This window comes from Triticum aestivum, chromosome 1D (genome assembly GCF_018294505.1).
Source record: "Triticum aestivum cultivar Chinese Spring chromosome 1D, IWGSC CS RefSeq v2.1, whole genome shotgun sequence".
NCBI lineage: Eukaryota > Viridiplantae > Streptophyta > Magnoliopsida > Poales > Poaceae > Triticum > Triticum aestivum.
Window position 1 is genome coordinate 435640998 of NC_057796.1, and position 16499 is coordinate 435657496.

Consider the following 16499-nt stretch of genomic DNA (forward strand, 5'->3'; position numbering starts at 1 on the left):
TTGACAATGGTTCCGAAGTGACGTCGCTGAAAGGGACCACCAGGTTTTTTACAATATAATGGTATGAAAGCGGTGATATCTCATAAAAAACAAAAAATATGTCAAATTAAACTCCAATTATTATGCAATTATGACCGTGTTATATTGTCTCTACCTGTGAAATTTAGCATGCGTTATCTTTATATAACTTCATTAAACTATTTCAGAAGCCCGTGGCAACGCACGGGCATTCTATATATATATATATATATATATATATATATATATATATATATATATATATATATATATATATATATATATAGTGAGGCGTGTGCACATGCAACCAGGTCATTCCCTCCCATCTCTCCCAAACCCTAGCCTCGACAGAAGCTGTAGAGATGGGGATTGCGGTGGCGGCGCAGCGACATCGACACAATGGGGTCAACTTCGCAGGTCTCCCCTCTGCTGCTCTATGATGCTTCTCCTGCAAGTCAGTTGAGACTGGAGCGGAGCGGCGGCTGGAGCAGAGGACAAGCTCGTCGATGTGAGATGAGAGTGATTCCGATGAGAAGATAGTGACTATGAAAGTTGTGGAGTGAAGCGGCGGCTCGAGTAGAGGACAAACTTGTCGGTGGGAGATAAGCGGAGCGGCGGTTGGAGCAAAGGATAATTGAGATGAAGAAGACAGTGACTATGTTCCTACAGATGAGAATGACTCTAAAGAGGATGAAGAAGGAAATGAGATAAACAAGAAATATGAGAGTACAAGAAGAAGAAGAAGAAGAAGAAGCAGGGACAACTGCAACTACTAGATGATGTCTATCTTGAGCAGCCTAGAGTTGGGCCAACAAAAGATGTGGAAGAAGATAATAGAGAAGAGAATAATGGCAATGATACACCCTATGAGTGTTGTAAATATGTCCCACAGTCAATTGAACTACGAAATAATCTTACATTTAGTTACAGAGGTAGTATTATTCATTTTCATGTCTGCAATTAATCTTTATTTTCTATGCTATAATTGCAATGGTTCTTGAGTATGTAATATAAATGAGTTTTGGAGGAAAACTCATGTGCATGTGTGAAATAATAAACATCGAGTAGATTCCTAGTCTCGCATCTAAGACTACCTCACATGTGGCATTAATTTTTCGAAGCCTTCCAAAAATGCCTAGTGCGCCATGGACTTAGCCCCAAGGCAAGGCCTAAGTGGTGAAACAGCCGCAAGGGCCCTATGCCCCATTAGTGGGACGCCCCTATCATGGGTGGCCAAGCCACCATATGGTGTTGTTAGGGTTTGGGGTGGGGTCCACCCCTTGATGCGCCGCCATAGGACGAGGCATACCGTCCTCCAAGGCTACCCCACCCCTCCTTGTGCCTATAGACACAGAGAGGGCCAGCCCCCTCCAAACGCCTCTCATCTTGTCACGGAGGCTGCCCATCCCTAACTCTCTCTCTCTCTCTCTTATGCTTTGGCCCGGCCCATTGCGGGTGCGCGCACCCTATTTTTTCACGACATATTTTGGTTTTATTTTTCATTTTTATTTGCTTTAAAAAATATTCAAAATTTTCAAAAGTTTTGATTTTTTGAAAAGGTTCACAAATTCGGTCTTTTTTCTTTTCCTTTTTTGAAAAACTAAATGTTCATAAATTCAAAAAATGATCGTGATTTCAATTTTTTTTTGCAAATTTAAAAAATGTTCATAAATTTTTAAAAAGAAGCTCACGAATTTAAAACAATATTATTAAATTTTATAAATGTTAGTAAATTTCAAAAAAGTTCTTGGATTCAAAAAATGTTCAAGAATTTTAAAAAATGTCCGTGAGTTTGAAAACTATTCATGAGTTTAAAACAATGTTCTACAATTGATAAAATTTTCATGAGGATCAATTTTTTCACCAATTTCAAAGAAAATGTTAATAAATTTCAAAATGATTCGCAAACTCAAAAAAAATCATGAATTAAAAAAAACGTCAGCCTGAATATGTTCATGACTTTCAAAAAATGTCCTCGAATTGAAGAAATATTCATGAAGTACTAAAAATATTCACTAATTTAAAATTATTATTTGATTTCCAAAAATCTTAGTCGGCTTGAAAAATGTTCACTAATTTCAAAAAATGTTTGTGAATTTGATTTTCTTTCATGAATTTAAATAATTGTTCTTGTAACTGAAAAAGATCACAAAATTTAAAATATTCACAATTTTAAAAAAACTTCATGAATTCACAATTTTTTTGTGTCTTTCTTTTTTTTACGAATTTTAAAATAGTATATGATAGGGAAAGGAAAAAAAAGAAAAAAATAGAAAAAAATAACACAAAAATGAAAAGAGAAGGCCGTGTGGCGGTGTGAGTCTCCTTTATCTTCACGTACTCCTTCCGTCCGGATTTATTGGGCCCCATCTTATTCAGTGTCAAACTTTAATAAATTTAACTAAGAAAATATAATGCCATGAGAATCTTGTTTTGAACATAAACCAAATGGTATAAGTATTAGCATATTAATCATAATATTTTAGTCATATAGACAATCAAGTTTGGAATAAATAGCGATGGGGCGTAATAGACATGGACAGAGAAAATATATTTTGCTTTCATTTTAAAATTTGGTGCCCTCTAGATTGCTCGCCAGGCTTCACCATAGGGATGGATTCGCCAGTCGTACAGACGACAACGCCATTGACCGGGCTTGATGAGGGAGGAAGAGGTCGGGCTTAGACTTTCTTCCCACGTAAGTGATTGGCTGATGGAGCACATAATCTTCCTATTCCCCAACATGCGGGCAAATTCGGCCTTTTTCTTTACCTTTTTTGGAAATCAAAATGTTCAAAAATCAAAAAATGTTCCTGATTTGAATGAATGCTAGTGAATTAAAAAATTGTTCACGAATTTCTAAAAACGTTCAAGAATTAAGAAAATATCGAATATAAAAAATGTTAATAAATATCCACGAAGCTTTATGAATTCAAAAAATGTTCATCACTTTCAAAAAAGTTTGCAAATTGAAAAATAAATTCTTGAACTTCAACTCAGGAATTTCAAAACCATGTTCATATATTTTTAAAAATATTCACCAGCTTGAAATATGTTCATACCTTTTAGAAAATGTTCAATTTTTTTAAAGAAGTTGTTGATATTACAGAAAGAGATAAATAAAAAGAAAAAAGAAAAAGTATAAAATAAAGTAAAAAAAATTATGTAAGCCTCGTGTGTTTTGACGTACTCCTTCCGTCCGGATTTATTGGACTGCATCATATTCACTGTGAAACTCTGATTATAAATTAAACTAATGAAATATAATGTCGTGAGAATATTATTTTGAATGAAAATCTAATGGTATACATTTTGTAGCGTATCAGTCATATTTTGTTAGTCATATATATAAGCGAAGTTTCGCATAAAATGCGAAGGGGACTAATAAACCCACCAGAGAAAGTATATTTTGCTTTTCTTTTGAAATTTGGGTCCCCTTTAGATTGCTTTTCAACCTTCGTCGTTGGGATGGAAGCAATGGTCGTACGGACAACATCGCCATTGACTAGGCTTCACGTGGCAGGAAGAGGTTTGGCAAAAAAAAATCCTTCCGCATAAGTAATTGGCAGATGAAGCGTGGAATGCTCCTATTCCACAACCTTTGCGGGGGAAGAGAGTAAACACGCACCCACACACACACTTTGGGCCGGCCCAATACGAGCATGGGCGCCCCTATTTTTTCATCATGTTTTCCGTTTTGGAATGTTTGCAAATTCAAACAATATTCATGAATTCCAAAAAAAAGTGAATTCATAAATATGTTCCTGAATTTTTAAAAATGTTAATGAATTTCTAAAATTTTCTCTTAGGTTCAAAAATGTTCGCTTCTTTCGAATAAATGTTCGTGAGTTTGATTTCTTTTTCATAAATTTCAGAACTCCTTTAGACTTCAAAAATTTCACAAATTTGGAAAGTGTCCACGAATTTAAAAAATTACATGAATTCAAAAAAAATCATGATTTTATTTTTTTGTATTTTAAAAGGTTTGCGATGTTGAAAGAAAGGAGAAAAATCGAAACCAAATTAGAAAAAAAAGCATACAGGTTGAGGGGTGTCCCATCACTAGCAGGAGCTATATCTTGCTTATATCGAGATGGAACGAGCTCTCACGTCAGGCGTTTCGCCAGCGGAACGACCCATTATCGAAGTTATTCTCTCTTCGTACTCTGCTTGTTATATGTTCACTTTAACCTTTTTCTTTGGATTTTTTTAACCGGTTTTCTTTTGGGTTTTATTTCATTCTAATTTTTTTAACCGGTTTTCTTTGGATTTTCTTTATTCTCGTTGTAACTTTGGTTTTCTTTGTTTATTCTCGGTATTCACTGGTTATTTCTTTTCTTTATTCAGTTTTCTTAGTTTTTTTCTTGGTTTTCACTTGTTTTTATTTGCTTTATTAATTCTTTGTTTTTTTCTTCGGGTTTATTTGTTTTTTTTCCATTTTCATCGATTTTTTTCTTTATTTCCCTTTTTTCACCGGGTTTCTTAAGATTCTTTCTTTTTATGTGTTTTCTTTATCATTTTCATGATTTAATTTGTTTTTATTTTCTTTCTCATTTTCTTTGATTTTTGTTTCTTTGTTGGTTTGCATCGGATTTTTTGGTTTTTTTGTTTTTATAGGCTTTCTTTGTTTTCCGTTCTTTTTGCACTTGTTTCTTCGGTTTTATTTTTGTGTTATTGTTTTTGTTTATTTTGTTTCATTTCCAAATATCATTATTTTATGTTTTCTTTTCTAGATTTCATTCTAAATATTTGTTTTGTCAAGACAATTTTTCTAGTGCATGTTTAACATTTTTAATACATGCTTAACATTTTTATAAATATGATTTTTAAAATTTTCAAATGCTTGATTAACATTTTTTAAATACATGACTAATATTTTTTGAATACGTGTTAAAAAAATTATATACGCATTTAACATTTTTCAAATGCTTTATCAATGTTTTCGAATACTTGGTTAATATTTTTCAGACACATTGTATGATTTTTTTATACATTTTTCATATACGTGTGAAACATTTTCTTATACACATTCAATAGTTTTCAAATGATTGGTCAACATTTTTTGTATATAGATAAATAATTGAAATGCTTGATTAACATTTTCAAAAACATGATTAACATTTTTGGAATACATGTTCAACATTTTGTTCTTTTCACATTTTAACATGTTCAAATGCTTAATTAAATATTTCCAAATACAAGTTTGACCTCTTTTTTAATACATGGTCAACATTTTGCATGTACATATTTAATATCTTTAAAATGCTTAACATTTTTCATTTACTTGTTTAACATTTTCAAATTCTTAATTAATATTTTTTAAATACATGTTCAATTTTTTTTGACACACATTGTATTTTTTGCATACATTTTTCATATACTCCCTCCGTTCCCAAATATAAGCTTTTCTAGAGATTTCAACAAGTGACTACATATGGAGCAAAATGAGTAAATCTACACTCTAAAATATGTCTACATACATCCGTATCTTGTAGTCCATTTGAAATGTCTAAAAAGACTTATATTTAGGAACGGAGGAAGTAGATGAGAAACATTTTGTTTGTAAACTTATTTTTTTTTCAAACGCTTGGTTAGTAAACTGTTTTTTTGTAACATATTTACCTAAAATATTTGAAAGTATAAACGAAAGATAAGGAAAAAGCAAAAAACATTAAAAAAGGAGGTCGTGGCCTCCCACGCGCCTGGTTTGGCACATCTAGGGAGGCGCCTGACGAGAGAGCACACTAAGTCTCGCTGTAAGTGAGACATAGAGCTGCCCCTCACGACTGTGCTAAATCATTTTTCAGGTGCGATCGTCACATGGACGATTTATTATAAGGAAATGTTATAGAATCTAATGTTAAAATTTTAGTATTTTCTAGCAACCGTCCAAAATTATCATGTGAAAACAAATAAAATCAGCATGCTGTTATAAGGGATTTATTATAACGATCACCATGACTCATGTACGAAAGTATTCGATCATCACAACTCATGCAAGCCTTTTTAAATAGGTGGTACTGCACGAACTGAGCATAGCGTAGGTGGTTATTTCAGACTTTATGGTGAAAACAGTCCAGGGTTTAAGTCGTAAACTTGACATTGATGACCGCGTTTTGCTGGATTTATTTCGGACTTTTCGACGATGCTCATTCAGTGAAAGAAGACGACTACGGGAGACGCCCGTGATGGGTTTGTCAAAATCGGGATAATGTGCCAACTCGAAGGTGCTCATAGATAGAGGTCGAGATCGCCTGCGTGCGTTGAGTGTATAAAATGTCCGTGGATCGCATAGGTTGATATGACACGACACGGTACGATGTTCCGTTCAACTCGCGTCGCGCGTGGGCTCGGCAAAAAGTCGCCGGCAGTACGTCGGCGGCGGCTGCGCTGTCGTCGTCGTGGTCGAGCCGAACGAACGAACGAACGCCGAGGCGTCGCTGCTCCGCCTTGCCCCCGCCCCGCAGCGGAACGGTTGGTGGCGGTTGACCCTATGGCCTACTGGCACCACCCCTCCCCCACATGGCCACACCATGGATGACATCACCCTCCCGTCACCGAACTCCCGGTGGGCCCCGCCGGTCCACGTGAGCCGTATTTCCCAATCCTTTTTTACCCTCTCTCTACGCATCTGACTTTCCTCCCAAGCCTTCCCCACAGCCCAAACAGCACCCACCGACACGCGGGCCCCCGCCACAAGTCAACGGCCTGGCAGGAAGGATCCTTTTCACCGCGATGTATATCCAGGTAAATCCGTTCGGTAATCAAAAAGGAATACCCAGATCCGCTTCCCCCCCGACGCCCCCATCCCGGCCGCCCACGTGGCGGTGAGAACGGATCGCGGCCGTCCGGGCCATGATAGGTGGATCATAAATGCCGCGGGGCCGAGCCAAGCGGGGGGACGACGGACGGAAGGGGCGGTTAAAAAGTGGCAGCGGTTAAAACGCCCGGCCAGTGGCTCCCCTCCCCCCTCTCTTTCTCTCCTCCGCCCGCGCCCGGGGAACGAACCACAGCGATCCCTCCTCCTTCACAGGCCCCCGGATCCAGAGCGGAGTCGGTGCTCAGACGCTCGGGGCGGCGGATCCAGGCGCGAAGATGGGGAAGGCGGCGGCGGTGGGGACGGCGGTGGTGGTGTGCGCGGCGGTGGGCACGGCGGTCGTGCTCGGCCGGCGCCGCCGCCGCAGGGACGCGGAGCTGCTCGGCGCGGCCGAGGCCGAGCGCAAGAAGAAGGTGGCGGCCGTCATCGAGGACGTCGAGCGCACGCTCGCCACGCCCACGGCCCTGCTGCGGGGCATCTCCGACGCGCTCGTCGTCGAGATGGAGCGCGGCCTGCGCGGGGACAGCCACTCCCAGCTCAAGATGCTCATCAGCTACGTCGACAACCTCCCCACCGGGTAAGGGAGACCGCCCCCCATTCCCGATCTGACCCGATCCCGTCCGATCCTTAGCCTTTAGTTGTCGGGTTGACCTGTGGGCCTCGTGATCCGGAGGGCGCCGTCTGCTGCCGGGAAAGTTGCCTGTCGATGAATTGCGCTTTCCTTGGCCGCGTACGCGACGGCAATTCTCCTCTCCTGCTCTTGGTTAGGCATATGGCTGGCCGTACGGTGAAATGTGCGGATCTTAGTGTGCCAAGATCGCGCCTTGTGGCGATTCAGGCCGAAATCACCATCGCCTCTTAGGTGACCTTCCATTGGTTCGTTCTCGGTGAATCATCATGGGCAAGGATGCCATCCTTTTATTATCTCATAATATACGAATTGACCGATCTCGCTCTGGCGCATCCCCTGTTTGCTGATCGTATGGCCGTCTGAATTTTGGTGATTTAGGATTTTTTTTCTTTTTTGATCAATCAGCATGCCACCACATGAGATTTCCATGAGTTGGTGTGGATGTTCATTTCTCAATAGGCCATCTGTGGGATGTACTAACCGATTATGGCAGGGATGGTTCACTCAGGATTACTCCCGTATGCTCAATTCTGTGAAATCTGTGCAGAAGTTCTTATGTGATTGGTTTGTTTCACCAATTTCTTTGTTCAATTATATCCACCAGTAGAACTCATCCTGTCCAAGTATAATCTGTTATGTGCTTTGTTTCTCAAGACAAATTGTAACCTGTCTATCTATTACTACATGCAATTCTCTGAAAAACAGGACATTTTTCCTAGACTTGTATAACTTTATTGTCTAATCATTTGGGTGCTATTTCTGCAGAGACGAACATGGCTTGTTTTATGCATTGGATCTTGGAGGTACCAACTTCCGTGTTCTGCGAGTCCAACTTGGAGGAAGGGAGAAACGTGTTGCCAAGCAACAGTATCAGGAAGTCTCTATTCCACCACACCTCATGGTCGGAACTTCCTTGGTGAGTACCTGGTATTCAGTTTTCAAGCTCCCTGGAGTCGCAAATTTACATGCATGTTTGCTAATTTAACTTGAATCATTATTACAGGAACTATTTGATTTCATTGCTTCTGTATTGGCCAAATTTGTTGAAACTGAAGGTGACGAGTTCCACCTCCCAGTGGGGAGGCAGAGAGAGCTGGGTTTCACCTTTTCCTTTCCGGTAAACCAATTATCAATATCATCAGGAACACTCATCAAGTGGACAAAGGGATTTTCAATCAACGGCGCGGTAAAATTCAAAACACTACACACCATTTGTTGAGCAGTTCCTAGCACATTAGTTAGCATAAGTTCCACTGGATTTTCTTATATATCCATTGATTCCCTTGGCAAGTTTCTGGTGGTAAACCTTGATTTCGTATGCCAATCAGAACTTAAGTGTTGAAGTTATAGTGGTTTTGTTCTTCCTTTTTGTCAATCAGAACTTAAGTGTTGAAGTACAAATAGTATATGGTATCGAAGCCAATTGTCGATCTTAAGTGGTATCATAAGTTTCATATGCCAATCAGAATTTAAGTGTTGAAGTACAAATAGTATATGGTATCTGAGCCAATTGTCGATCTTTCCATAATAACCGCAATTGCCTTGATTTTGAAGTGTTCTTTGGTTACTCCTTAATCAGGTTGGTGAGGATGTTGTGGCTGAGTTGAGCAAGGCCATGGAGAGGCAGGGGCTGGATATGAAAGTTTCAGCACTGGTAATACACCATATCTATGGTTGACTCTTGTATATAAGACAATGCTAATTTCTGTGTATTCTGATGCTACTTCGGTTATTTGTTAATATTTTCTCTCTTAATGGAATGCGAACAAACATGGCCGTGTGTCCAAAAACTTGTATTCTCAGGCTGAGTGTTGATGTTTTGGTAGGTTAATGACACAGTCGGCACATTGGCTGGCGGGAGATATATGGATAATGATGTGGTTGCTGCCATAATATTGGGCACTGGTACAAACGCAGCATATGTTGAGCATGCTAATGCAATTCCTAAGTGGACTGGACTACTGCCGAAATCCGGAAATATGGTTAGTGTTTGAAATTCCTTATGCTTAAAGTAAAAAGCCCCATGAAACATTGTATGTTCACTGCTGTGTTGTATTAGTCTCTCTTAAAATTTGTATTTTTAACCATAGAATTATTTGGTATTCTCTAGGTAATCAACACGGAATGGGGAAGCTTTAAATCGGACAAGCTTCCACTTTCAGAATACGACAAAGCATTGGACTTCGAAAGTTTGAACCCTGGAGAACAGGTGTTTATCTTGGTGTTTTCAATTCCATTCACGTTTTTGTGCTGAACTGTACTAATATATTTTGTATGATAGATATATGAAAAGTTGATTTCCGGCATGTATCTTGGAGAGATTGTGCGAAGAATCTTACTGAAACTGGCTCATGATGCTGCATTGTTTGGGGATGTTGTTCCAGCTAAGCTGGAAATGCCATTCGTACTTAGGTAATACTTGATCCATTGTTCCCTGAGCTTTTCATGCTTGCTTCTTGACATGGAAAAAACTGTTATTTATTTTGTTAGCTAAACACATATCAAGATTTTTTTATAATAGAAAAAAGATAAGTGCCTTGGTTGGGGTCATTTTCCATGCTAATATTGAGCTGTTGACAATAATAGTTAAATGCACAAGGAAGCAGTGTCTCTTCTAAATATTGTTACATGTGTTGACTAGTCCATGTAAGGCCCACAGTTTACAAAATTTGGGAAGTTGCGTGCCTTTGAAGCTATACATGTACTTCATTCGAGTAATCCATGTGAAGTGACAAATATTCTAAACTTAATGCTGATTGATCATTGCCGGTGATAAAAATACTTTTCTTCTGGTCAATGCTCTGTTTTGTCACGGCTGTGTTCAATACAAAGCTTAGAATCGTATTAGAATAATAAGATGGATTGCCTGTGCAATTGTCTAGTTAGATAAGAGTTTGTTTCGTCACACCTTATAATGTTTGTTTTGTTTTTCGTTTTTGTATCATAAAGTCTGAGTAGTGGCCTAATGAGTAATTTTCACCTTCTCCTTGTTAGAACTAATAAAGTATTTACTTGGGGGTAAATAGATTATATAGGTCACTTCCCCGCAAAAAAAAAAAGATTATATAGGTCACTAATAGATGGATGCACTGAGTAGCACACCATTCTTGATACCCGATGAAGCTTCCATTGCCATTAACACCACTGATCGGTGATAGTTCCTGATGAATATTTACCCAATTACGATAAAGAGTACTATCTATTTGTAGAAACTTTTCTGCTGTATTCTTATTCTAAATCTTATGTTGCAGGACCCCAGATATGTCTGCCATGCACCACGATGCATCACATGACCTTAAAATTCTGGGAAGTAAGCTAAAGGATATCGTTGGGGTATGACTGTTTCAACCTAAGTGGATACAAAAGTTGTTCGGTGACCATTGATTAACATGCTGATCTCATGTTTAGGTTGCAGATACTTCCCTGGAAGTAAGATACATTACTCGTCACATATGTGACATCGTTGCAGAGCGCGGCGCACGCTTGGCCGCTGCTGGCATATATGGCATCCTGAAGAAGCTAGGCCGGGACAAGGTGCCAAGGGACGGCAGCCCGATGCCAAGGACCGTGGTTGCCTTGGACGGTGGGCTCTATGAACATTACAAGAAGTTCAGCAGCTGCTTAGAGGCGACTCTTTCAGATCTCCTCGGGGACGAGGCCTCTTCTTCGCTGGTTGCCAAGCTGGCCAATGACGGCTCTGGCATTGGAGCTGCTCTCCTCGCCGCTTCGCACTCCCAGTACGCTGATATCTACTAGTCTTCTTGGTAACGAGCCCGGTGGATGGATTGAACCCAGAGTGTAGCAATCTCTTCTCTTCCTTTTTTTCTTTTTCTTTTCCCTTCGAACGTTCCTAATCGCCTGGTGGTGGAATTTTACCTTCTTCGGCTATTCTGCGGACACTCTCCGGTGCGTCTGCAGCGGGATGTAGCTAGCATAGCGCCAAAGAGCTTGGAGGTTTATCTAATGGCATAAAAGTTTCAGTGGCAGCAACATATGGAGATGGAGGTTTGGACAATGCCATTCCTGTTCTGCCGATTCTTTTTCCCCTTTGTCTGGTGGTGTTTTGTAATCCATAACATTTTGTTAATCTTTTTTTTGTATTTTCTCCTCCCAATAAAGATGGGGATCGACATCATCCAATTTAACCATCTTTTTATGTTGCCTGGTTTCTCCAGTATATACATATATGTATGTCTGAGTGCTCATCTCTGTCTTCAGAATAATACTAGCATTGTCTGAATTTGATCCAACTGCTCATCTCAAGGCTGGCACACAGTGTACAAAAATCCACCATTGTCATCTGCTCTGCTCTGCTATGAAACTCCACAGTCTTGCTAGTTACAGTACTACTGTACCTTACAACTATATTTTGTCAGACGACATCATCGAAGCTACCCTTGCCGTCAGCGGCGTCGGAGAGTTGTTTCCGGCGACTGCCCCCTCTCACTGCTGGCAGCAGCGGGGCGGCGTCGTACTCGGAGACGGCCGTCTTCTCGTCGACGGTTTTCCGGTGCGCCTGCTCGCACCGCAGCAGTATCTGCAGCACGTCCTTCATGGTCGGCCGCGTCGACGGCTGGGCGCCGGTGCAGATGATGCCGAGCTTGAACACGACCTCAAAGTCGTCACTTTGCCTGGCGTCGCCGATGCACTCGTCCGCCGCGTCGGCGATGCTCTTCCCCGACTGCAGGTGCCGCCACGCCCACTCCGCCAGCGAGCAGTGCTCCCCGCCGTTGCCGGCCTCCCTGCCGGTGGCCAGCTCCAGCAGCACCACCCCGAAGCTGTACACGTCCACCTTCTCGTTCGCCTTCCTCGTGTACGCGCACTCTGCAATCATACCACGGCGAACAATATGAGCCACTGAGCTGCAAGAAATTTCGTCCTTGAGGATTACCATCAAGGTGAGGTGATCGGCGCGTACCGGGAGCCATGTAGCCGAAGGTTCCGGCGACGGCGGACATGGTGTCAGTGGGCGTCGTGCCGGCGGCCTCGACGAGCATCCGGGCGAGCCCGAAGTCGGCGACCTTGGCGTTGAGCTCCGCGTCGAGCAGGATGTTGCTGCACTTGACGTCCCGGTGCACCACCGGCGGGGAGCACTCGTGGTGCATGTAGCTCAGCCCCCGCGCCGCGCCCACGGCCACCCTCACCCTCGCCGCCCAGTTCAGCGGCGCTCGCCTGACCGAGGGCGCCCTCGCCGGCATCGAGCTCCCAGCCGGCGCCGGCCACCTGTGGCCGTGCAGCCACTTGTCCAGGCTGCCGTTGCCCATGTACTCGTAGACCAGGAGCTTGGTCTCCGCGCGGGAGAGGCAGCACAGGAGCTTGACGATGTTGGTGTGGCGGACGTGGCCGAGCACCTCCACCTCCGACTCGAACTCCCGCTCCAGCTTCCTCTCCACCTTCCCGCCGGTCCAGATGCGCTTCACGGCCACCACCGTGCCGCCGCTCGCGCCGCTCCGGCTGGGGCACTCCACGCGGTACACCCGTCCCGACCCGCCCTTGCCGATGAGGTTCTCGTCGGCGAGCCCGCGCAGCACGGGGCCCTCGCCGAAGTCCAGCGGCTGGAAAGGGGTGAGCTTCCAGGCCTCTTCGGGCGGCGCGAGCCCCTTCCGCCTCTTCATGTCGCGGACGATGAAGAAGGCGAGCGCCGCGATGACGACGAGTAGCGCGGCGGCAGCGGCGACAAGGCCGATGCGGAGGCCTGGTGACACCTTGTCGGATGACCGGGCTGCGCACGAGCCCACGCCGGCGAGGTTCCCCGACGACGCCGCGCCCGTGCAGAGCGCGCGGTTGCCCAGGAAGCTTCGGTCGTAGGCGGGGACAGCGAGCGCCTCCGGGACCTCGCCGGCGAGGTCATTGGATGACAGGTTTAGCTGGTTCAGCCTCAGCGATCCCAGCGCTGGCGGGATGCTGCCGGAGAGTTGGTTGGATGAGAGGTCGAGCAGGGTGAGCACCGGCATGGAGCCCAACCCCGCCGGTATCTCGCCGGTGAGCTGGTTGTTGCTGAAGTTCATCTGCGTCAGGCCACCGAGCGACGCGATGCTCGCCGGGATCGCGCCCGACAGCTGGTTGGACGACAGGATGAACTCCTGCAGCAGCGGCATGCCGGCGGTGAGCCCCGCGGGTATCTCGCCGGAGAAGGAGTTGTTCCCGGCGTTGAACTTCTGCAGCTTAGCCGCCGACGACGGAAGGCTGCCTCTGAACTTGTTATTCATGATGTAGAGCCTCGTCATGTTCCAAAACAGCGTCTCTGGCAGGGTGCCGGTGAGCCCTCCATTGTTCTGCAAAAGCAGAGTCATCAGCTTCGTCTCCGTCCAGAGCGCGGCCGGCACCTCGCCGGAAAGCTTGTTGTCTTGGAGCTGCAGGCTTATGAGCGCGGGGCACTTGGCGAGGCTGGCCGGGATCGAGCCGTTCAGGCGGTTGCCGGAGGCGGTGATGATCCACAGCCGGCGGTTCTTGCAGACCCCCGCAGGTATCGGCCCGGAGAGGTCGTTGTCGTCGACCTGGATGTCTCTCAGCGACGGCGAGTGCATCCCGAGCTCCGCCGGAAGCGCCCCCGTGAGTTTGTTCTCAAACAGCCACAGGAACACCAGCGACGGTAGCTGGGCGAGGCTCGCCGGTATCTCGCCGGAGAAGCCGTTGCCGCTCAAGCATAATTTGATGAGCTTCGTCAAGGTCCCGAACCTTTCCGGGATCACTCCGGTCAGCTTGTTGTAGGACAGGTCGATCTCGATTAGACCCGCCGCTCCGATGGCGCCATCGATGACGACGCCACCGGTGAGGTTGTTATAGTGTAAGTACAACATCTGCAGCTTGGTGAGGTTCCAGATCGACGGTGGAATGTTCCCGGTGAACGCGTTGGTCGACAGGTCAAGCCACACCAACTCCGACAGCTCCGGGAGGTAGCTCGGGAACTCGCCGGTGAGGTTGCATCCGGCTAGCCAGACAGTGGCCAGCTTCGCCAAGTTCTTGAACGACTCCGGCAGCTTGCCGGGGCCGAAATGGTTGTGCTCGAGCTTGAGCGTCTGGAGGCCAGTCAGCTCCCCGAGCTCCGGCGGGATGGTGCCGGTGAGCTGGTTGCTGTCGAGAGCGAGGACCGTCAGGTTCTTGAGCTTGGACAGCGCGGGCGGCACCTCGCCGGTGAAGCCGTTGCCGTTCAGGGCCAGGTAGGTGAGGTTCCCCCCGAGGCGGCCGATGTCTGCGGGGAGGTTGCCCGCGAGTTTGTTCATCGAGAGGTCGAGGTGCGTGAGGCCCGTGCAGTTGTAGAGGGACTCCGGGAAGCCGCCGCTGACGCTGGTGTTGCTGAGGTCGAGCGTGGCGAGGCCGGTGAGCCGGCCGATGGCGTCGGGGACGGGGCCGGAGACGGTGACGTTCGACAGGGCGAGGGAGGTCACCCGGCCGGCGCCGTCGCAGGAGACGTGGGCCCAGCCGGTGCAGGGCGAGCCCGTGGCCGCCGACCACGACGCGAGCTCCGGCGGGTCGCCCCACGCGCGCTTGACCTCGAGCAGGAGCTGCCGCTCGTCGGCCTGCTGCGCCGCGGCGTGGCGCAGGTGCAGGACGAGGCAGAGCGCGAGGAGTGGGAGATAGGCGCGGCGTGGCGACGCCATGGTCGGGTCGCTGGTCGGTTTCCGGCCGCCGGAGGACGGAGGCGTGCGTTCAGTTTGGTTGGCGGGAGCGGCCTGCCATCGCTGACCCCGGTGTGGAAACGTGTGGGCGCGTTATGTAGTGGGAACTGGCCGCGGCCGGTGTTTTTTCCCTTTTCTTTTGTCCTTTTTAATTCCTTTTTCATTCTGATGTGTGTCATGTTGGATATTGTGCTCGTTGGGGTTGTCGGGTGGTGCTTGCTTGGAAGCTTCAATCTTTGTTCCTTACTTGGTTGTTTAATTCGTGTTTGCTACATGTGTTGTTAGTGTGGGGTTTAGGCAGGGTCAAACTAATTGGACTGAAGGGGACGCGTTCTAGATGGTTAGCATACCATGCCGCCGGCCACCTCCGCGGACGCCTCTCTTTCCCCACCCTTCTCGGCGCCCCCTCGTCTTCCCGCCCTGCATCGCTGGCCGAGATTTTAGAATGGGCCCGCCGATATCCAACTGTCTTGAGCCTATGCACATATGCACCTTTGACCTCCCCTTCTTCGACTCCTCCATACTCTATGCCGCACCTCGTCATCAGCCGAGCTCCTCCCCCGTCGTCGGTCGCCGCTCCCTCCTCAATGAAGCCGAGTGTCGCCTCCTGAGAGTACCACCGCGCCACTGCTACCGCATCAAGTTTCGTTTTTCACAAATTGATCTTGTAGATGAGTTTTGTGTTATATGTTGCATTTCTAGGGTTCACATGTGAATCTTGACATGGATGATTAATGTGTATGTGCATATGTGAATGTACGAATAGTGACTATTCGTACTCGACTATTCATATGTGCATGGATATGTCATTTTTTGAGAATTGTGGATATGTGAAGTCAATGTCAACTACAATGTATGTGCACGTCAATGCCAATTGAAATGTCACCAAAATGTGACATGCTTCCTCATATGCTACTTGTATCGAGTTGTTTGCACATGATGGAAGAGATCATTCTTGCGCCATCATGATATCCTAGAAAAACGATGTTGATGCAACTTCATTGTCAATGCCACTTGAGGATATTGCTATTTGCAAGCAGTGGTGCTAAAGGAAGTGCATAAAGATTAGGCAATTACGCCCAAAATGAGGACATCCAATTGTGCCTCTTATGGCGAATTACTGTATGAGATCCTATTCTAGGCGATCAATAGTGGGAGGAGGCATATTGAAAATGGATTGCCAAGCACTACACCTCAACAAAATATTTGAGTTTGATAGAACTGCTAAGCCTCTTGAGCATCGGCCGACTACAATTATGAAGGAGACAATAAGTGGCAACTGTGCTATCATCAAATTGAGTATTGTCATCCAAGTGTCCATACCATATTAAGAGCATGCAAGTTAACTAGTCCCTTGATCAGATTGCAATTTTTGCTGTCATTTCTATGTGCACTAACAATTTTCTTTGGTGTA

At 45.5% G+C, this 16499-nt stretch overlaps 2 protein-coding genes across 2 annotated transcripts; one reads left to right on the forward strand and one right to left on the reverse strand.

Annotated features, from left to right (window-relative positions):
• The first annotated feature begins 6926 nt into the window (after positions 1-6926).
• LOC123182679 (hexokinase-5) lies at positions 6927-11671 on the forward strand. The gene is made up of 9 exons (XM_044595334.1): positions 6927-7412; positions 8232-8382; positions 8470-8652; positions 9046-9120; positions 9293-9448; positions 9577-9675; positions 9748-9878; positions 10718-10799; positions 10875-11671. Exons 1-9 carry the CDS (start codon positions 7114-7116, stop codon positions 11220-11222), a joined length of 1524 nt encoding a protein of 507 aa, XP_044451269.1. The 5' UTR covers positions 6927-7113; the 3' UTR covers positions 11223-11671.
• On the reverse strand, positions 11294-15174 carry LOC123182678 (receptor-like protein kinase HSL1). The gene is made up of 2 exons (XM_044595333.1): positions 12385-15174; positions 11294-12290 (listed from the first exon to the last, which is right to left on the reverse strand). The coding sequence occupies exons 1-2, from the start codon at positions 15065-15067 to the stop codon at positions 11839-11841; spliced, it is 3135 nt and encodes a 1044-aa protein (XP_044451268.1). The 5' UTR covers positions 15068-15174; the 3' UTR covers positions 11294-11838.
• Between the last annotated feature and the right edge of the window lie 1325 nt (positions 15175-16499).